Source organism: Pieris napi, chromosome 24, assembly GCF_905475465.1.
Source record: "Pieris napi chromosome 24, ilPieNapi1.2, whole genome shotgun sequence".
NCBI lineage: Eukaryota > Metazoa > Arthropoda > Insecta > Lepidoptera > Pieridae > Pieris > Pieris napi.
The window spans coordinates 2,399,323-2,422,910 of NC_062257.1; the positions used below are offsets into that span (position 1 = coordinate 2,399,323).

At 35.3% G+C, this 23,588-nt stretch overlaps 1 protein-coding gene across 2 annotated transcripts in view; it reads left to right on the forward strand.

Moving 5' to 3' along the window:
* The window catches only part of LOC125061849 (multiple C2 and transmembrane domain-containing protein-like), a 27,801-nt gene continuing 4,213 nt past the window's right edge, over window positions 1-23,588 (forward strand). The window contains exons 1-10 of one of the 2 annotated variants that reach the window (XM_047667481.1): window positions 1-153; window positions 1,653-1,740; window positions 5,284-5,420; window positions 9,335-9,481; window positions 11,753-11,918; window positions 14,370-14,551; window positions 16,057-16,276; window positions 19,320-19,465; window positions 20,235-20,380; window positions 21,894-21,958. In XM_047667481.1, coding sequence (XP_047523437.1) covers window positions 95-153; window positions 1,653-1,740; window positions 5,284-5,420; window positions 9,335-9,481; window positions 11,753-11,918; window positions 14,370-14,551; window positions 16,057-16,276; window positions 19,320-19,465; window positions 20,235-20,380; window positions 21,894-21,958 — 1,356 coding nt within the window. In that variant the 5' untranslated portion in view covers window positions 1-94. Of the gene's footprint in view, window positions 154-1,652; window positions 1,741-5,283; window positions 5,421-8,787; window positions 9,083-9,334; window positions 9,482-11,752; window positions 11,919-14,369; window positions 14,552-16,056; window positions 16,277-19,319; window positions 19,466-20,234; window positions 20,381-21,893; window positions 21,959-23,588 lie in introns of those variants that run through there. The other variant, XM_047667482.1, reaches the window with a different exon arrangement.

The window sequence follows — 23,588 nt, forward strand, 5'->3', positions numbered from 1 at the left end:
AATTAATTAATTGATAAGATATGATATGTGGATAATCTGTAACATTTAATTTATATTTTATTTGTGGTGTGCATGTGTATTTAGTATTATCAAAATGGATACAGCCTCCGAAACTGCGGTTACTTTTAGAAATAACTCTAATAGTATAAAAAGGTATGTTTATCTATCTATCTATATAATATATGTATATAAAAATGAATTGCAGTTGGTGTTTCGCTAAAACTCGAGAATGGCTGGACCGATTTGGCTTATTATGATCATGAAATATTTGTGGAAGTTCAGGGAAGGTTTAATACAATACATAAATAATAAGGATACAAATATACTACGACAATTGAATTTTCCAATAAATTAATAGGGAAATATTTTGTCTTTTTAGAAATAATTGTCACTTGGTCATATATTTATACATTCAGAAAAGAAAATGGTGTTCGTTTGAGGCTCTTTCACGCTTAAACCACTGATCGTATCGACATGAAACTACCACCATTCGATGCGAAAATTTAAAATTAATTAATAAATAAAAGAAATTTAATTCCAACGTTCCTTCATTTTTTTATTTCTGTTTTACTTTTATGAAAATTTTCCCGCTAATAAAAACAAAAGAGGCTTCCTAGAACCGCAAAACGTCAACATCTGTTAAAAACTCGATTTTCGAAATATTTCAATTTTCTTAGCGGGAAGTTAAAAAGAAGAATAATAAAAATATGAAAAAAAATAAAATAATGAAACATAAAATTTATTTTAATTCGTCCAGCAAAGCGGGCGCGAAACGGCTAGTAAATTATACAATCAAAATAAAAGATTAACTATAGGTATATTATTTCTAGGAAACATTTTTTTAGTACAATAAAAGTAACTATCTACTATAATAAATAAGGGGTTGATCGTAGAGGGGTGATAATTAAGGGTTGTATGTATTTTTGTATGTTGTATCATAAAAAAATAAAAACAAAAAGTTTTGTTTAAAAATTAAAAATTAATTTAAATTATTTTTTATAAAAATTAGGGGTAACCCTTAACATTTGGGGGGATGAAAAATAGATGTTGTCCGATTCTCAATTATACCCAATATGCACACAAAATTTCATGAGAATCGGTCGAGCCGTTTCGGAGGAGTTTAACCACAAACACCGCGACACGAGAGAGACGAGAATTTTATATATTAGATTACAAACACTATACTATTACAAATTTACAATATTTTAAGTTTATAAAACCCTAGGATGTTTCACTGTCCGTGTCTAGAAGAGAAGTAAGGTTTTATAACAGAAAATCTGTTAAAACATTTTTTTTATTTTTTATGATTGGACAATTCACACCAATTGACCTAGTCCCATGCTAAGCTGGTGAAGCTTGTGTTATGGGTACTAGGCAACGGATATACATACATATTATAGATAGATATATAAATACATATTTAAACACCCAAGACCTAACCACAACACCAAATGCTCATCACATCGATGTTTGTCTCAGCCGGGGATCGAACCCGGGACCCATGGATTCGCAGTCAGGGGTACTAACCACTAGACCAATGAGCCGTCATTTAAATAAACATTCCGATTTTTCACGTGTGACAAATGTTGCCTGCCATTACTTATACATTCAAACTCCAACTATTATACTTAATTATATAATTATTGTTCAAGATGGCGTCCCAGCTCCCTTATGAACATAGTGATTAAGAGTAACAAGCCCGATTCAGTTCTACAGTCCATTGATGTTGATAAAGAAATGGTAAGTAATTTACTAATTAAGAGTCTAATTAAATTATTAATTTAACTAATTTAACTAATTAAGAGTCTAATTAATAATTTAATTAGACTCTTAATTAGTAAATTAATTAATTTATTAATTAAGAGTCAATGATATTTACTAATAATAATCTAAATTACTAGTAATTATTTTAAAAATACTACAAATATATGAAAATTTTAAAGTTTAAATTACTTAATCCTAATCTCTCTTCCTCTTCACGAGTATATGCTTTGACCACTTCTTTCGTTGTCTATCCAAAATACTCTCACTTTTAAATACCATCAGACCACCTCTCTAGTGGCCTTCTCTATTTGCCGGTGGAAGAGGTAGTTTCCGATATTTTATTTATTTACTAGCTGATCCAGCAAACGTCGTTTTGCCATGTTTATCATTTATAATAAAAATAGGGGTTGATCGTAGAGGGGTGAAAATTAGGGGTTGTATGTATTTTTTATGAAAAAAAAAAAGATCTAAAAATTAAAAAAAAGGGGTGGACGACCCTTAACATTTAGGGGGATGAAAAATAGATGTTGTCCGATTCTCAGTTATACCCATGCACACAACATTTCATGAGAATCGTTCAAGCCGTTTCGGAGGAGTTTAACCACAAACACCGCGACACGAGAATTTTATATATTAGATTTAACAAATTCAAATAAATATAGTAAATTTACAAATTTACGTGTAAATAAAAAAATCTTAGTAATTAATTCATTTACTTATTAAATGTATGCAAATTTAAATGTTTAAATTAAAATCTTATTCCTAGTCGACCTCTCTTCCTCATCACGAGTAAAGGCTTTGACTACTCCATTTCTTTCGTAGTCTATCCAAAATACTCTCCCTGTCTTTTTAAAACCATCAGACCACCTCTCCAGTGTCCTACCTTCTCTTTTTCCTGGTGGAAGAGGTCGTATTGTCCGATATTTTACACAGTTTGACGAATTGTTAATTTATTTAACAAAATAAGCTACCATTACTGATTACTCCAATGCGAAAATATATATGACATACAATACAATACATACACAGAACAACACAACATTCAACGGCGTCATATTTTATTTCCATGTATTAAAATATTAACAATAAGACTATTTCTTACAGTATACGAACGGACATAAAGCAGATCTTTTGTCAGTTCACTCAACGGACAATTTAAATCATTAAGGGTCTGTTTCACAATGTGCGGATAAGTTCCAAATTAGCTATTTATTACTGGCCTGGCGAGCATCGTACCGCCTAACAGTCGATTTTTTATTTTTTTTAAATACTTATTCTGCTATTCGGGACACCGGTCTAGCTAGTAAGATAAAAAAAAGAAAGTTGATAAGACAACAAATAAATTATGTCAAAAAATCAAAATTTACCTTCCCGGAACCCCTCCACTAACACTTGAACTTTATGATATGATATTAAAGTTCAAATTGCCTTTAAATATTATTACGAATATTTTGTATGGGAATATAGAAAAGTGTTGTTTTTAGACTTTTTCACTCAATTTTTTAAAAATTTTCTCTCCGTAAGAACCATCCTCGTACTTCAAGGAATATTATATTAAAAAAATCAGACAAATCGGTCAAGCCGTTTTCATGTTATGTCGTGACAACGGAAAACGGGTTTCATTTTTATATATATAGATTGGTAGGAAGACACTATTGTTGCGTTTCACGACTGTCAGATAGCGCTATTCGTCACATAAAGTACATCATAAGTTATGAGTCCGATGAATGCACAATTTATCTTCCAAATAATTTATGTGTTGCATAGCTATTTGGTACTTTATCCATACATTGTGAAACAGATCCTTGTCAATATGCAGTTCATTAATTATTTCCATATATTGTGTGTCCTGCCCATTTCCATTTACACTATATCAGCGTCTATAATATAAGTTTAACATGGGTTTAATAATTTATTTAAAATATTAGATGTTGCTGTTTTTGCTTCATATAGGAGAATAAAAGTTGGGTTTGTTACACAATTAATTAACACCACCACCACCCACGTAGTCCAGGAATAGCTGTGGCTAACCAGCGTACGGAAATCCTTAGGGAGAGGTCTGGGGATGACCGTAGACTGACCGGTAGTTCAAGGCTGGGGGCTCGACCTCGAGTGGCCCGGTACCGCAGGTCTTGAATGAGCCCTCTATGTCGGATATAAGCCCGGGTCCCTTGGGTAGAATGCCTAGCGAACCCCGAGGGCCCATATTAAGGGCATGTGAAGGGCTGAGGTGTTTTTAGTGGGTGGGGTCTCGCTACCCCTCTGAATAGCAGAGGGTTTTGAGTGTATACCCAGCCCCACAGTCCCCGCGTCAAGCTCGACATCCTTGATGCGGGCCTGCGTAAGCGCATTTTCACCTCGTATAAAAAAAAAACGACGGGTTGCACTCCGGGAGTGCCGGCAGAAGTGAAAACTTGAATATTAACGTTGTGCATTTTTGATATTTTGGAATGGTTAGGGAATAATTTTGCACGAATTTCTTTAATTATCAGTAAAAAAGTACTATCATTTATGAGGTAGAATACAATATTTATTTATTGCGCTACACAAACATGACAATTTATATTACATTAAATACGCCGCGCCAGCTGTCTATTCTCCATCCGTCTTACGAATTTTCGATCAGGTCACGTGTCCTGACGCGAGTTTAACATTTTTTACCCATTCCAAAAAAGTGAACAACGCCGCTAAAGAAGTTTTCACTTCAAAAAAGCGTACGGAAATCCTCGGAGGAGTGAGGTCGCTCCGTAAAGCCTGCGAAGTGTCCAGGAGTTATCTGTGCTTCTGGAAGGAGCTAGGCTGGCTTAGTTAGGACTTTACTAAGTGTGGAAACCGAGTCCACCAATCTTTACACAATTTTTATTCGGCTGCACTGATTTTTATGAATAAAACAAATTAAGTAAATTCACGTAAAAATTAAATTGATATGAAAATATTGTAGTGGTGTAATTATTGTCTTTATAGAAATTTCGCAATTGTATTTGTAATATTGTCTACGCATCATTATTTCGTAATTCCACTTGCACGTGGATCAATCAGTCGCCCTATAACCGCCATGTAAGTCAGAGGACAATAAAGCTAGTGAATTCTGTTATGGTTTTCATTTGGTGTACCTCAAACACTAAAATATTTTAAATTTTAGACTATACTAGCTGACCGGGCAAACGTCGTTTTGCCATATCATTTATAATAAAAAAATAGGGGTTGATCGTAGGGGGTGAAAGTTAGGGGTTGTATGTATTTTTGTATGTTGTATCATAAAAAAATAGAAATTAAAAATTTTGTCTAAAAAATAAAAATAAAAATTTAGGGGTGGACTACCCCTAACATTTAGGGGGATGAAAAATAGATGTTGGCCGATTTTCATAGATACCGGATAAGCACAAAAAATTTCATCAAAATCGGTCAAGCCGTTTCGGAGAAGTATGGCAACGAAAACTGTGACACGAGAAGTTTATATATTAGATTTAATTTATAGTAGGACGTACAGTAAAACGCTACATATATTTTTATTTCCAGAATGAAAAGAAAATCAGTAGATCAAAATCGCTGAACAGTGGTTGGACAACGGCGGTGACTGTTGTTCTCATTGAAGCAAAGAATGTATCACATTTGCTTCAAGATGACATGACAAAGGGACTGTACTGCAAATTACGGTAATTTTTTCCTTCCTAGAAAAATACATATACAAAAGTAAAGTTCTAGTAAAAGACATATATATAATATACTAGTAGACCGGCCAGGCGTTGCTGTGGCTAAGGTTTTTGTTATATTACATAGTAGCAAACTATTCGAGGGAAACGGTAGGAGAACACCAGTCATGGGGACCACCATGCTTTTTTGGTGGTTATGCCATTTAATTGTAGCTTATTTGAAACGTTTGTCCTTTCAACACAGCGCCATCTGTTAGAATTGTGACTATCAAATAATTTGCAATAAAATAATATTGCGGGTATAAATTGAGATGTAAGCTATCCTATCTTTTAAGTTAGATCAAACTGCACACGGTGTGCAAATTTGATTGATATCGGTTCGGTAGTTTAGGAGTCCATAGCGGACAAACAACGTGACACGTAATTTATATATATTAAGATATGTAAGAGAATTGTCGTCACTGCATGGACATTAGCGGGTTGTGTGCGTCATGTGGGTAAAGTGCGAGTTCAAGAAACGAATGATTATTATCATACAATGTTTACTTACACTACAAATAACACTAGCTTAAATTATAACGAGCTGGTTCTCGACGATCTCTCTTTTAATCACAATCTGACCACGGCGTGTGGCTCAGCCTTGCGATTCTGTAACTCACTTTTCGAACTCACACAGCGGTTTTCACAGCGGCGCTCGCGCTTAAATCAGTTGTTAAGCAGTCATTTTACGATTTGGCATTCTGATAAGGAGGGAGTTTGTAGTATTTTGTTTATCAGAATGCCAAATAGTAAAATGACTGCTTAACGACTGATTTGAGCGCTAGCACGTTCACTGCGGCAAGTAAAATAATAATATTTCATCAGGTGCGGCGGCGGGCCAAAATGCGCCCCCAATGATATTTCCGCCGGTGCGTGGCAGGTCTTTCTAGACCCAACAGCACTAGGATAGATTAAATTGCTATAACTTTGTGGAAACATAATGTATACATTTTTTTTATATATTGTTAGAATGACCTTCAACCCAACTTCCTTAGGTTTGATTCGCCCCGGGATCTGGCAAACAGGATATGAGAAATAAAGCAGGAAAAGTGGCAGGCCGATATCGACCTGAACCGCACTAGAATATATTTTTAGTAGTGATGGGACAGAGAAATATCGAAAATAAAACAGAATTATCGTAAACTCAACTCAAACTGTAACTCAAAATATCTTTATTCAAGTGGGTAACCAAGTACACTTTTGAATCGTCAAGTTAAATTAATCGTAAATTTACATTTACTACTAAAGGAACTGAAAAATTTATTTATTTACTTATGTATGCCTGTCTTGGAAACAGAAATACTTTTTATTTTTCTTAGTGGAAAGTATTTCTTCACTGCTGTCACTATCACTGTCAATAACTGCAAGGCGAATTACTCTATTTTCCAAAATTTGTATTTTTCTTGTATTGCTTGCCATCGTTGATAATATCGAACGCTATGTTAGATCAGTTAGATAGCACAACACTAACTGGTCGGGCGCGCGCTCTGTGCGGTATCGGGTCGCCATAGCTGCCTGTTGGGTGGGCGGGCTGAAATAGGCCCACTGCCGCACTCAGCGGATGCAAAGCAGCGTCAGTGCGTGGTAGGTCGATAAAAGCCTGCCGTTATGTTTTGATGGGGAAAACCTACAATTTTGACCGCAAGATGAAATATATATTTGTCCCTGTCGAATTTTTACAAACACCTGAGATAATCGTTACGCACCAGCGAGAGGGACATAGATTTCTTCGTCCGCACCAGCGGAAATACCGCGGCAGGCTGATATCGGCCTGTTACGCAGTGAACGTGCTAGTGAAAAGATAGTTACAGAATCGCAAGGCAGATCACCGACTTGTCTATTAAAAATCTTGCACAAATATAAAACTCAAGAGGATATTTTAAAGCATATATAGGAATGGCCCTTCGTTTGTAGACAGATTTGAATGATTAAGGTTTCAAACAAATAGGATACAGCCCTGCGTTTCTGTAACTCACTTTTTGAACTCACACAGCGGTTTTCGCATCGGCGGTCGCTCTCAAATCAGTCGTGAAGCAGTCATTTTATGATTTGGCATGCTGAAAAGGTGGGAGCTTGTATTTGATTGTTTATCAGAATGCCAAATCATAAAATGACTGCTTCACGACTGATTTGAGAGCGACCGCCGATGCGAAAACCGCTGTGTGAGTTCGAAAAGTGAGTTACAGAATCGCAGGGCTGTCCGAAAATTACAAATGGAGGATCATCAATATTTAATAACTAATCAACAATTAAATAACATATACTTTTAGTAGGTTCTGGAATATTTGTTTTATAATACAGCGTGGTCATGAATGAATAATATGACTTAATAGGCTAAAATAACTTTAAGTTATTTTTTATTTTTTAACAAACAACTCTGTGTATGACATATTTAGAAAATTATAATAAAAAATCGATGTTCTATATGATTTTTAATTATCAATCATAAAAGAGATACGGTTGACCTTTCTCGAAAATAAATGCCGTGATAGTGATAATACTGATAATTAAAAAAATATGACCTCGTGTTAATTATGAAATCGAGTATTATCAAAATCATGTCTTTGTTAGTGTGATTTTTATATTTTTGATAAAACAGAACACTGTAACAGATTAATCGCAATTATCAGCATCACCATGATGGCTGGAAGTTTTCCACGGCCCGCAACCCAATACGAAATGTTGCGAACTAGCGAAATGTGGAATCGACTCCCGGACATTGGGAGCGTTCAAGTATTACGTAACGAATTTTGGGGGGAGGGGGGGTCCTTTTGTAAAACGTTACGATGCCTGGCGGGGATTGAATTACGCGTTATTGTTAATATTATTTTCTACTTTTAGTACTTTACACTACATAATGGTAACTTTTAGGTATAAAGACTCACTGGGTGGTCACGAAACGTTTTACTATACTTGGATACAGAAAAACGTTACGGCGCGTTACATGGAGGTGGGGGGTCAATAATCTCCAAAAATTGCGTGACGTAATACTTGAACGCTCCCTTTCTTGGGAGACGAACTCCAATAATTCTCTCCCTCAAAGGTCACCAACGCACCCACTAATATAAATAATTATGGGGCCAAACGAGCCTACGGCAAGCCGAAAACGGGCAGGCATCCCATAGACACCCATTTTAGTCAGAAGTCAGAAATTGTGACATCCTGGTGGACAGAAAACTTTCCCCCTTTTCCACCTCACCATTATATTTTTAAAACTATGTATATAATAAATAAGCATATGAAACGATTGGCCTGTTTCGTCTAACTTTGATTAGCCAATCTAGTGTAATCACGCGATACGAACGAACCAATCAAAAACAAACGCCACGCGCTCCCTTCTTTTGTTTTTCATATACAGTCGACTCTCGATAATTTGACACTCGTTAATTTGAATCTCTCGATAATACGATCCGGTCCCTTGAAAAATACTCGATAAATTGAATAAAATCAATGATAATTGGTCCCTTCGGTAATTTGAAGTTGAAAAAGTATTATCTTGCTCGCCAACATGCGATAATTTGAAATCCGGTCTTCCCTACTCTCTATAATTTGAAGCGTTTATCATGCACATACCTGTCGTTTGTTTACATACACGCACAGACTTTTCAATTGTTTACATAAATGAGGTATGAGTAAGTTCGCATTCCAGTCTTTTGTGAATAATTGTTATAATAATTATTAATACATAATAAGAATATAGAAATAATAAGTAACAAATTTTGATCAAATTCTTATTTCCTTCAGTCGCCCCTCCCCCTCGTGGTAATTCAAACACTTGTTATTTTGAACTCTTGATAATTTGAAATTTATCTCTGGACCCTTGAGTTTCAAATTATCGAGAGTCGACTGTAGTTATTTTCTCTAGTTTATGTTTTCAGGTTGGGAATAGAATCGTATAAATCGAAATCATCTTCAAACAGTATACACCCAGAATGGCGTGAGAGGTTCAAGATGCATTTATATCATGACAACATTCTCCATGTGTCGCTGTGGGATCGAGGGAACCCGAAAATATCAATAGGCAGGTATATATTCCTCAGTTATTAATGAAAGTATTTGAGCAGATCATTCTATAAAAACAGGGGGCAAACGGGCAGGAGGCTCACTTGATGGTAAATGATACTGCCGCCGCTCATGGACAGTGCTGGGCTCTAAAATAAAATATGTTTATTATGGAATATAAGATACAGGTATCACTTATTCCACGTCATTAAATTTGAATCTGTAGACATCCCTACTCATCGGCAAAGAAGACTGAGGGTTTAGGCCGAGAGAAAAGGCCGGCGTAAAAAACTCTCGGTACTCTTTTAAAATTGCAAATCATCAAACAACACCTATTTTAAAACAAATATCGCAAATAATAGCTCTCAAGAGCTCTTTCCTTAAAGCGCTCTTGGATTATTTATTTATAATGTATTTTGTTAGTACCTTTATTGGGATGAATTTTACAAAAATTACTCATCTAGTAATTTCAACCTTATGCCTAAATAATTATACAAGATAAGTTTTGCCTTCACTGGAAACAGATTTCCGAGACAAAATGAAAATGGGGCAAATATTACGTAAGCACTACATTCTTAAGGGGGGATCTTTGTAATTATTTACTTTTTTTTACACATACCCACGCATTGTCTATGCTTGAAAACGAAATACATTTTCGAGGATTCCTACAAAAAATTAGTACGTTTATCTACTATTATTTTTGAGAGGTTTGCTTACTTTTGCTGACAAGAGGAGGGGGGGGGGGGGTTATAAATTGCAGCAAATCTGCTTACGGCCCCAATGAAGGAGAGACGTGACGGGTCCAAATGTGTCACGACAGAAAGAGAGTCACTAAATTTATACACAGTGTTAAACTCTTTATAAGGAATTTCAAGGGACCGAGCATTTTCTTTCGTTATACAGATTTTTGTTATAGGGAGAGAATAGAAAAAAAAAAACAAATTTTATCAATTACAATAATTTCTAATTTTATTACTATCAATAGGTAAATTATTCTAAACACATAACGCTTTTCTTTTACTGGCCATCTTGACAGTTTCGATGTTTGTGTTACTGAGACCAAAATTTCCTACATGCAATGTAATCTAAGAATAATGGCACTCGTGTTAATGCAATTAACAATGACAAAGGCGAGACGGCTGTTTATGACCTCAGGTGTCTTTCTTAGAAATTTCGGCACCTCAATAGGTCAGTTTTGTAAGCTGATTATAAAAACAATTACACTTGAGTATGTTGTTGATGTCTATAGTTCTTCGTTATAAAGAGTGAATTAGGCTATGTTCACATGTAACGCGCGTTAACGCGCGTCAACGCGCGATCAAATTTGAAGAGCGTTCAGATGATGAGCGCTAACGCGCGTTGCGAGAGTACTCGTCAGTCTAGTTCGGTAGAACGTAGAAAACGTGGAAGAGGCTATTATTTTGTGGTTATATTATAAAGAAAAATATAGAAAAAGAAAACGTACACATTGGGTTCATCCAATTTTGAAAAAAAATATACAAATTACATTATATTTTTTATACAAATTTGCTATATTCCAACGTGCTGGCCTTTTTTCTACTTCATCGAGTAGCCTTAGGCTATGTTCAGATGGCAAAAACTTGACGCGCGTTTTCAAATCGCGCGACTAGACATTGTGGTATTTTCATACAACTGTTCACATGAGCGCGCGTCAACGCGCGTTAACGCGCGTCAACGCGGCGCTCAGAGAAAAAGTCTCTAGACGCAGGTGATCGCGCGTTGACGCGCGCTTTGATATTAATGTAATGTCCGTTTGCTGTTCAGATGAGCGCGCGCTTTCATCGCGATCGCATGTAATTTTATTAATTTTCGTAATTATATTTTGTTCTCGCATTTAAAATGAGTGAAATTGAAGATATTGACATCGACTTACTGATCGATGAAGTAGAAAAAAGGCCAGCAAGTTGGAATATAGCAAATTTGTATAAAAAATATAATATAATTTGTATTTTTTTTCAAAATTGGATGAACCCAATGTGTACGTTTTCTTTTTCTATATTTTTCTTTATAATATAACCACAAAAATATAGCCTCTTCCACGTCCATTTTCTACGTTCTACCGAACTAGACTGACGAGTACTCTCGCAACGCGCGTTAGCGCTCATCATCTGAACGCTCTTCAAATTTGATCGCGCGTTGACGCGCGTTACATGTGAACATAGCCTTAATGTATGGGTTTGTGTTAATCCAAACAACTGTTACTATTTTACGTTATATACAGTTTTTTGTTGTAACAAATGATGTTATAAAGAATTTACACTGTATTTCAACAGCTGCGTGGTGGATTTAGCGAAATATCAAAAGGAGCGTACTCATGACTTATGGATGGAGCTTGGAGATAGTCCTGCAAAAGTCCACCTCTCCATAACCATGTGTGCTGTACGGGCGGTGGTTTCAGATGAATGTATTTGCAACTTCAATAAATATAAAGAAACATATGTATGTATACTATTTATTTATTGACGTGATAACGTCTTTAAAATCGTTTTAGTCGGGTGACATGTTCAGAAACTTGTGTCACACCAAAACCTCACGAGCGCGATCGCAGGTATAACGAGAGAGAGACGGACCGATCTCCCGTCTCATCTCGAGCGCTGCCAGTCATTCCGTGAATGTATGAAGAAAAATGTATATCATAGTCGAATAAGTAAACTTGTCATTTTACACCCGAAATTTATCATCAAAAGTGTGAATAAAACGATAGATGTAATTTAAAATTTGAAAAAATTGTTATCTTCATTAATTCCTTACTTCCCAAAAACTTATATCACCAATAAGACGTTATCACGTAAACATCTCGATCGTACTTTACAAACAACCAATATTTTTTTATGTAATTTTCTTTTATTCAAATATACAATATTTATAAGATATAAATAAATAATATATATAAATATAAATGTCAGCATTTCCTCGCTGTATTGCGATACTTATTCGTTTAGGAAAGCACCAGCTCTGGAGTCACCACAGCTGATTTATATGTTCTAAACATCTCCTCATCAACTCACCACGAGTTCCAATCACAACAGTGCGCTAATGGAGTTTTATTTCTTGTGTTTGGAAACTTGCATTCATTAGATCATTAAAACGTCGAGGTAGATAATAGTGATAAGTATACTTGTATATATATATATATATATATATTGTATAAAAAAATGTTTAACCCAAATATTTCCTTATACAGTGATGTAAATCATACAAATTCTTAATGACGGGAATCGCCTGTATATTTAATAAACTACAGCCCTGCGATTCTGTAACTCACTTCACGAACTCACACAGCGGTTTTCGCATCGGCGGTCGCTCTCAAATCAGTCGTGAAGCAGTCATTTTATGGTAGCTGTACACACTCGGCGAGACACCCCGAGACAGGCCGAGGGCGAGAGTGTACAGTAGAGCTCTCGTCTCGCCTCGCTTCCTCGCTGTCGGTCTCGCCTCTCTCGGTCGCCTGTCGGTTTTTTGCGCACGAGTCAAAGGGTCTCGCGAGTAAAACGAGAGCGACCTGTACACACTCGTTCAATCACTTGCTCGATGACTGTGGTTGTGACAGGACGTATCGCACAATGTGGTCTAACGAACGCGAATTTTGGCTGGTATTGCTTCTCTCATAAGAGTATTCTTCTTAGTTATCAACGGAGCAACTTTTTGCAGTAAAAATTGAAAGTCGACTAAAGACATTCTTGTAAAATTATCAAATTGGCCAGAGGGTTCTGCCACTAGCTCTGCCAATTGATTTTCCATGGTGCTGCTGAAATAAAGTACAAAATAAATGAATGACATACAAAAGGTAAAACATACATACAAGTAGCAATTTACAATTTTGGATAATATTAAAACTTTATGAACCTAATTACCTATTTCTGTTGCGGTGCATAGTAACCATCCACCATCTTCTTCTTCGCCATGGCTTCGTAAATTTTTTTTTATGGTAAACGTGAAGAAAATTATAATAACTTATTGCACAAAGACAAACAGCAGCAGCGGTTTCCACGTCCATTATTAACGGTGTTTTAAATACAAATAACGTAACGAGTGTGTACAGGCTGCGCTCTTCTCTCGGTCCTCTCGGTCGAGACTGTCGGCGAGAGGCTCTCGCCGAGTGTGTACAGCCACCATTATGATTTTTTCACCTTTTCAGAATGCCAAATCATAATATGACTGCTTCACGACTGATTTGAGAGCGACCGCCGATGCGAAAACCGCTGTGTGAGTTCGTGAAGTGAGTTACAGAATCGCAGGGCAGAACTGATTTTAGACTGTTGTATTAATAGAATACCTGATTGCTAAACGATTATTTTGATATGAGTTGGTGTCTGAAAGAATTGTGGATACATATACGCTCGATCCCAATAACCTATCACAATCCATAATCCACCATCTAAAATAGTAACCTTAATCCAAATGTTGTAACAAGTGTGCTAATAAGTAATAACCAATCGACGGATTGTAATAGCCATCTGTCGATACAAGCTATCCATGGGAGGTCGTATCGGTGTCTGGTGGATAACCTTTGTATGACAGTGGACGAAAGCTCGATTTCAACAGTTAATTATTTTAACAGATTTTAACTTACACCAGTTTTTAAATAATTAAAAAAACTGTTTGTTATGTTTTAAACATGTATATTTTAATTTTATTAAATTATAGATTACAAAATATGAGTGAAAACTCGGTAAAATGGAACGACAAAGAGCATTTTATCCGTCGCCAAAACTGGATGTCTTCGTAGGGTTTGGTTATTGGGATTCAGATAGGAGATCAATCGACTGTAACGGTCTGTGCTCAGATTGTTTTCAATCTGAGATTGTGGATTGATTATTGGGTTCGGGCGATAAACATACACTATATCACAGTTATAGCCTCCGTTTATAAAGTCGATTAAAATTCCAGTCTATTTCCAACTTGGATACGAATTTGAATGATGTTGGAGTGCTCCACGTGAAGGTGATTGGGGCAAGAGGCCTAGGTTCGAAGCCACGTGCGTACTGCACTCTGCAAGTGGACAATCAAAAAGTGCAAACGCATCGAGCTGGTACCACTTCAGAGATCCTCTGGAACCGCTGCTATTTATTGTAAGTGTTCAACGCTGGATGGCGATTTTTTTTTTTTTTTTAAGACAATTCACACCAATTGACCTAGTCCCATGCTAAGCTGGTGAAGCTTGTGTTATGGGTACTAGGCAACGGATATACATACATATTATAGATAGATATACATATAAATACATATTTAAACACCCAAGATCTAAGAACAACACCAAATGCTCATCACATCGATGTTTGCCTCAGCCGGGGATCGAACCCGGGACCCATGGATTCGCAGTCGGGGTACTAACCACTAGACCAATGAGTCGTCAATGTCGAGTCGATTGTGAGTGGTAAAAGGAACATAGTATGACGTATCATGTTGTCAACGAGTTTTGTGGTAGGTTCAGTTGACTAATTTGTATCGAACAAAATCAAAATATTTATATAATTACTAGCTGATCCGGCAAACGTCGTTTTGCCATGTATATCATTTATAATAAATAAATAGGGGATGATCGTAGAGGGGTTAGGGGTTGTATGTATTTTTTCAATGCTGTATCATAAAAAAATAAAGAATAATTTTTTTATCTATAATTTAAAAAAAAATTAGGGCTGGACTACCCTTAACATTAAGGGGGATGAAAAATGATGTTGTCCGATTCTCAGACATACCCAATATGCACACAAAATTTCATGGGAATCGGTCGAGCCGTTTCGGAGGAGTTTAAACACAAACACCGCGACACGAGAATTTTATATAGTAGACTAGCTGACCCAGCAAACGTCGTTTTGCCATGTATATCATTTATAATAAAAAAATAGAGGTTGATCGTAGAGGGGTGAAAATTAGGAGTTGTATGTATTTTTTAATGTTGTATCATAAAAAAATTAAAATTAAAAATTTTGTCTAAAAAATAAAAAAATAAATTAAGGAGTGGACTACCCCTAACATTTAGGGGGATGAAAAATAAATGTTGGCCGATTCTCATAGATACCGGATAAGCACAAAAAATTTCATGAGAATCGGTCGAGCCGTTTCGGAGGAGTTTAACCACAAACACCGTAACACGAGAATTTTATATATTAGATTTATTTTTTAGAACTTCGTTGCAAGTATACAGAAATACAGTACAATAAAAATAGGCAACTGGCGGGTAACTGCCGTGAGAATTCTTTTTAGAAAAAATTAAATGATGAAAGAAAACATATACAAGTTATAATTAGAGTTTGCCTAGTGGCTTTAGCGTGCGACTCTCATCCCTGTGCTCGTAGGTTCGATCCCCGGCTATGCATCAATGTAATTTATTTCTATGTGCACATTTAACATTCGCTCGAACGGTGAAGGAAAACATTGTGAGGAAACCGGCTTGCCTTAGACCCAAAAAAGGTCGACGTGTGTCAGGCATAGACTGATCACCTATTTGCCTATTAGATTGGCGAATGATCATGAAATAGTTATATAAATCTGAGACCCAGAACTAAAAAGGTTGTAATCAGAGGATTCATAACCAAAAAACTCTTTAGAGAAAACTATTTTTTTTATATTTCAGCAATATAAGCGATGTATCATCCACGCTAGATCTCAAAGTGTATGAAAGCTCGATCGCTAATACGCTTCTCAACGAGTCTATAGGAAAAGTGTCGATTCCATTGTTGAGGGTAGCGAACAATGAAAAGCGCTGGTATGCTTTAAAGGACAGGAATAAGAGGAATAGTGCGAGGGGAGACCACCCCCGAGTGCTGCTACAGATGTCGTTGAAGTATCATCCAGTAAGTAACCTTCGATACTGGAACTAGGTTTTGTTTGTCTATAAGACTAAATAAATTTGAAATTTTTTTCGTTTCATTCAGTCAGAACAGTATAAATTCACAACATGACTTTAAGGGTCTGTTTCACAATGTACGGATAAGTTCTACATAAGTTCCAAATTAGCTATTTATTGGTATAGACCAGTGCAGATAGCCTTCAAAATAAATAAAAAGTGAAAAAAATAATAGTAGGATGAAACCTATTGGAAAAGGAGGAGAATTTTCGATTGAAAATTAGGGTGTTTTTTCGATATTCATTCAAAATAAGGTGAAAAAATAAATATTTTTAATCAAATAAATTACAGCGTATTTGGGACATAGAAAGGTAAGTTTTCACCAAATTTCGTTAAAAAAAAAAGAAATTTGTAAAAGATAAAAATTAAAAACCAAAAACTTGGTTTTTTGAATTTTTCACATAAATTTTGAGGTTATGTGAAAAATGTGTGAATTCAAAAGTTTTAGATCTTTCACTTTGCCATTTAACTTTCTTCGATAGGACTTTTAGTTTTGCCGGAAATCGAGATAAAACGTTTTTTACCCTTAAAACTCCCCCCCCTACCCCTTCCCGACCTCAGATCGCCCGTAAATTATTTTTCCTTTAATTTTTATAATATTCTCCTTCTTTTCCAATAGGTTTCATCCTACTATTATTTTTTTAGGTTTCAAAAATTATCGGCATTGGTCTAGTAGGATAAACACAATTGTTGCGTTTCACAACTGTCAGATAGCGCTATTCGTCACATAAAATCCATCATAAGTTATGAGTCCGATGAATGTCAAATAGCACAATTTATCTTCCAAATAATTTATGTGTTGCATAGCTTTTTGGTACTTTATCCATACATTGTGAAACAGACCCTAAATGAATTACAATTTAACGTATAAAAGATATTTAGGAATTTATTTGCAACATACAAATATACAGTTTTTACAATATTCTTAACCTACATAGTAATAATAATAATAAAAAAAAACGTGTGGCACTCGGGGACTGCCGCGGTAAAGCTATTGCATAGAGTGAGACATACTATATAGGCGTTTTAGTCTGAGTCTGGAAGAGTGGTAAATTGAAATAAAATCAAAGAAAAACTTGAATTAATATCAAAGAAAAACAAATACTGCATAAATAAATAATTATAACACCATAAGTTGATAAAAATTATCCATGACCATGATGAATGACCAGACTCAGACTAAAACGCCTATATAGTACTACTCCAACGCGTATTTGCCGCACCTATATTACGTCATTGTGTTAGGTTTTTTTCGTTACGGAATTTCTTGATTCGGTCGCCGCGCTCAAAGCCAGCGATAAAATCTATGCAATAGCTTAAAAACGTGTGTGTACTTAGTATTGTCTTTTATTGACATAACTTTTAGACATAGAAAAACACTTTTTTAACTCAACATAATCATGCTTTTGGACATACAACACCTTTTGTCTTCAGTCACCGTGACCACGCACGCTGTAAAGCACGCGAAACGTCGGTTAAATTTAAAATTATGTAAAATAATTGTAAATTTATAATACATAACTTCAATCCGTTAAAAAAGTGTTTTTCTTCTGTGTGTGTACTTATGTACACGCTATAGAAGTTACTTCTTTGGCGTAACAAGATAAAAATCTTTTCAAAACTTCTATCTTTCTACGTTACACTAACAATAGAAAAAATTTACTTTCATCATTTTTCCCTAACGCGTCAAAAGAAGTATAACTTCAAAAAGATTAAAATGTTGACTATAGCTAACTTCAGGGTGTCGGTTTTTTGTGACGGTGTGCATCGTAAAAATTTACTCTCATCATTTTTCCCTAACGCGCCAAAAGAAGTATAACTTCAAAAATATTAAAATGTTGACTATAGCTAACTTCAGGATGTCGGTTTTTTGTGACTACTCCAAAGGTAACAAAATCAAAGTTGGAGGAAAGACTCTTATATTTGGCCGTTTATTATTTTCCGCCTGCTGTACGGCCAAGCTTTTGTGCTTGTCCGAAAGGAGATAATACAGGGATGACGTGCTTTTTTTTTTTTTTAATTGGACCACAAAATTATGACAAACACATGATATAAATTGACATACATACAAAAATATCAAAAGCGGTGCCGTCCCTATAACATGTGGACACGACCAGCGAAATCAAGTAGATACAAAAAACAGTGTTAAATACAAACAAGCATAAAAATTAAAAATGCAAACTATAAATGCTTATTATAGCTAATTAATTTTCTACAATAGTCAATAAAGTAAGGTAATCTTCATTGCCTTAATGTTTTGACACTATGTTCGCGTAAGGCGCAGCCAACTTAATAAGCTTAATAAGGCGTTCAGTTTACAGCCTGGCCTTTTAACTAAATTCCGTTTAACTAGCGGCCTGAAAGATATAGGACTAGATCAGCTCGAGTGTTAAGGCCCTTCAGGCCACCAGTGAAGAAAATAAAGACGTCACTCGGGTCTTCGGGCCAGTAAGTGGTTAGACTGGTCGACGATCTTCTTTGGAGGCACCTCTTTCACATGAAATATCCGTGAATTGGTTTATCATGTGCCAACTATTCATAATTTGGTATTGTTAGGAAATAAACTTTTGATGAGTGTTTTTGTAGTTATATGTTAATATATATAAATTACGCGTCACGTTGTTTGTCCGCTATAGACTCCCAAACTACTTAACCGATTTCACTTAAATTTGCACACCGTCTGCAGTTTGATCTAACTTAAAAGATAGAATAGCATACATCTTAATTTATACCCGCAATAATATTATTTTATTGCAAATAATTTGTTCATTATTTGATATTCACAATTCTAACAGATGGCGCTGTGTTTGAAAGTACCAACGTTTCACATAAGCTACAATTTAATGGCATCTGTGTAAAAAGCATGGTGGTCCTAATGACTGGTGCTCTCCTAGCGTTTCCCTTAAATAGTTTACTACTATGTAATATAACAAAAAACTTAGCCTTAACTTGGCGGAGTCTGCTAGTTTTAATATAAAACACAATTGTAGGTAAAGGCATCGCTAAAGCTATTCCAAGCCAAGGAAGAGCAACACGTGAAGAAAGGGATGAAATTTGATATTGGTCTATTGTATAGCAACGTCGTGTTTGTCTCTCACGTATTCCAGGCATTGCAACAAATTAACGAATATTACAAGTAAGTGACGCTATCCGTATAAGAGATTCGATTCTCGGCGAAACAATAACTTGGCTTGGCTTGCCCATGAGGGGCAGAGGGCATCCAGAGAAAACCAGCTTGCTCAGCTTTACTGGGCAGTTCTTTTAACTTCACATCAGGTCATTCAGCTTCTTTCTACTCAGCAATGATGCCTGGTCTGTAGCTGGAAACGCACCCACTACTGCTCTTTTTGGGCGTTCCGTAGGCAAAAAAAGCAGCAACTTCCTCCTGCCTTGGGGATTCCAATTTAGGCGAAATTGTCTTAGTAGACCAAAATACTGCTTGGACTAGTGTCCAATAAAATAGAAAAAGAAGTGTGGCTGCTCCATCTGTGTGCGGGTTTTGGGAGTTATAATAACAAATGGGCAGGAGGCCCACATGATGTTAAGTGATACCATTGCCCATGGACTCTTAGAATATTAGCTTAATTTATTCAAAGGTGGAAGTGATATCCAGTGATCGATTTGGGTGAAATAAAACCACTGTACCGGATGCAAATGCAATATTTTAATTAAAGTAAAAGTTTAAATAGAGATTATTATTTTTACTATACATATAATACAGTTTCTTTGTATAATGTTATGCTTGTGAATAATAATGCTGCATGTAAAGTGCTTGCGTCGGGCGTATACTCGGAGCGTAACTCCGACGATTTAGAAAACCTGAGTGAAAATTTACAGCCTACTGGCCGTTATTAGTTTTAAAATTAGTATATATGTACTAATAAGTAAATCTATTTGATTCTCAGACGACTATTCGAGTGGGACGATCGTGAATTTTCATTATTCGTATTAATTGGATGGATTATCTTCTGCTATTTTATACAAATCTGGATGATACCGCTATCATTATTAATGCCATTCCTCTGGCATTGGATTTGGAATAGACACCAAGGTATTATATAGAATTTAATTAATTAAATAATTTAAGTACAATAAGCGACACATATTCAAGCCCGACGAGTCACCCCAAGTAGCACCAGTTCACGAGCACGGCGCATGGCCAGTTATTAACTAAAACCCCATATTTTTCAAATTAAATATGTCTTAATCATTTATTATACGAACAGTCGCACATAGTTGTTCTTCAAAAGTTAAAAGCTAATTTAGACCAAATAAGTGGATCAACTATGTAATAATTAGTCGACCAAAGATAATTATTATGGTATATATTTTATATACATTACTTTCTGCCCTGCGATTCTGTAACTCACTTCACGAACTCACACAGCGAACGAACAATCACAACTGATTTGAGAGAGACCGCCAATGCGAAAACCGCTGTGTGAGTTCGTGAAGTGAGTTACAGAATCGCAGGGCTGGTATGTATGGAATGTCTGCCATCGTTTTAGGGCGCTGCAGTATGGTTTTTGTTGACAGCACTTAACAGGAGGTGCAGAAGTAATCTTGATACTAGGTAGAAAAAATGTAAATAAATCAAGTAACGCGTTGCAAGTAACAATAGTAGTCCCTATAAATGCCACGCCGATTCTCTTTTCACACAGACTAGTAAAAAATATAAACGATTTGGAGATTTGTTATTTTACAATACAATCTAACATAGACATAGAAATAGACATAGACATAGACATAGACATAGACATAGACATAGACATAGACATAGACATAGACATAGACATAGACATAGACATAGACATAGACATAGACATAGACATAGACATAGACATAGACATAGACATAGACATAGACATAGACATAGACATAGACATAGACATAGACATAGACATAGACATAGACATAGACATAGACATAGACATAGACATAGACATAGACATAGACATAGACATAGACATAGACATAGACATAGACATAGACATAGACATAGACATAGACATAGACATAGACATAGACATAGACATAGACATAGACATAGACATAGACATAGACATAGACATAGACATAACATTTATTACAAACGAAAACACACACACATAAACACACAAAATAACAATACTTAAAGAAAACTTAAAATAAAATAAGACATCAAAAACAATAAAAATTAAAATTAAGAAATTTTCTTTTGCCATTCGGTTCGCTTCCAGTGTGCAATGTGTGTATACTGTGGTTGTAATTGGCCCTGGCTCAGCATTATGCTGAGGAGCAGAAAGTTCCACAGCGCTGGTCATTCTGCCAGAGACCACAGCAGCTAGTTTGCGCCTCTAATAAAATAAAATAAATAATTATAATACCAAGTAGAAAAATATTAATAATAATATTAAAGTTAGAAGTGTGAGTAAATCGTGTGTAACGGTGTATAATAAATAAAATTAAATTAAAAGTTAAAAGTTCAACATTCATTCGAATTGCCTTATATTACATTTAATATGTGTTTTTGAAGTACTATGCCAGGTTACTAGTTACAAATTATAACATCAAATTTATTCTAGATAACGTACTCGTCACACGAGAATCTTTCAACGAAGATGACTTGGACATGAATAATAATATAAAGGTAATGCATATAACCATTATTTCATATATCACGTGCCCCGGGGAACAGTCGAAAAGCAAAATCTATTTTTTTAAGCAAAATAAAAGAAGGTAATGCAATTACTAGGATACTTAGTACATTAAATTATACATAAATAGTAGGATTACTTTATATACGAATATGTAATTTGTAACCAACATATATAAAGTAATCCTACAGCTAACATAAATTAATATAACAAAAAACTATAACTAACCTCAAAAGGTTCACAAGATACTGGCAGCGTTCCCCCTTTGAATACCTAAATCTTTGTCCGAGGTAGCTGCCAGCTCTTCGGTCTCCTGTGATGTCGACTAACCTTTTTGCTATTTCCTTAAAAAGCGTTAGAACCCCACGGACCAAGGGCCTCGACACCGAATGGGACAAAATCATATTCGGAGCCGAGACCCCTGTATTTGCATGCTTTAGCTTTTTTAGCCGCTTCACAAGCCGCACCAGCTCTATATGAATATATAATTGTAACAACAGAGCTTTGTATAGCTTTCTTTGATAAAGCTTTTTCTTCCTATTCGACGATTTAAACATTTTTGTTATGTATTTAGTGTAAATTGTTATATCTTATTAGACTGAAGAGCAAAAGCATTTTACGATTGTTTCACTGCTTAAACATCATTACGGACGACACAGTAACCGCATATTGCGACGGCACATAAGAGGAATGTCTAGATTCTAGAACGTAGGTAATAATGCGCCACTCTTTTAGTAGAAATATTATGACGTTGGTAAAACAGAAATACCTATTATTACAATTCTTTACTTGTTTTTAAACAGTCGCATTAACTTTTATGATTATTTGGTAGAATTAGAATCTAAACTAAAACTATATTTATTGTTGTTGCATCTTCAGGAAAGTAAAATTAGGTAAACGAGTATTACTAACATTGTGCACAAAACAATTTTCGTAGAAAAAGACATGTGTGTTTCAATAAAATGTTTTGCAAAAATAATGAGAATAAATTACAGTAATAGTTCATTACACAAGGAAGTCAAAAATGAGAAAACATTAAAACAGTCGAACTTTATGACTTTGTTTAAGTCCAAACTCTCAAGATATTCTCAAATAAAATAAAATTCGAAATCGTTCAAGTCATTTTTGAGTTTATTTCTTACAAACAGATATAGAATTTTCACTATTAGGAGAATACACTGGATTTTACAAACATCAAAGTCAAACTTATTCTCTACGCATTTTGCGTCTGAATTATCAATCTAAGCACAGCTATAGGTATGTTAACTAAAGCTGGCGGCTTCAACACATTTACACTTTGTGCTTGTGTAGTGTCTGTGAATAAGCGCGAGACGTGATGTCAAACTGAAATACAATCATAAATACATCATGAATAGACTGTCCGTCGTGTATGAGTGGACTAAAATGTATAGCATGGCAAAAAAATCATATTTTGAAACATACTGTATGTGAAATTGCATTAGTGTGAGTACTGTGAACCCGCCAGCTTTCGATAACCGACTTATAATACGTATTTCTTTTTTTCTTTTATTCTGTATTATGGTTCTTCTGTATACTCGTTATTTTCGTAAATTTGAGTAAAACCAATATAAATTCATTACTTATATGTATGCTTTTTACTAT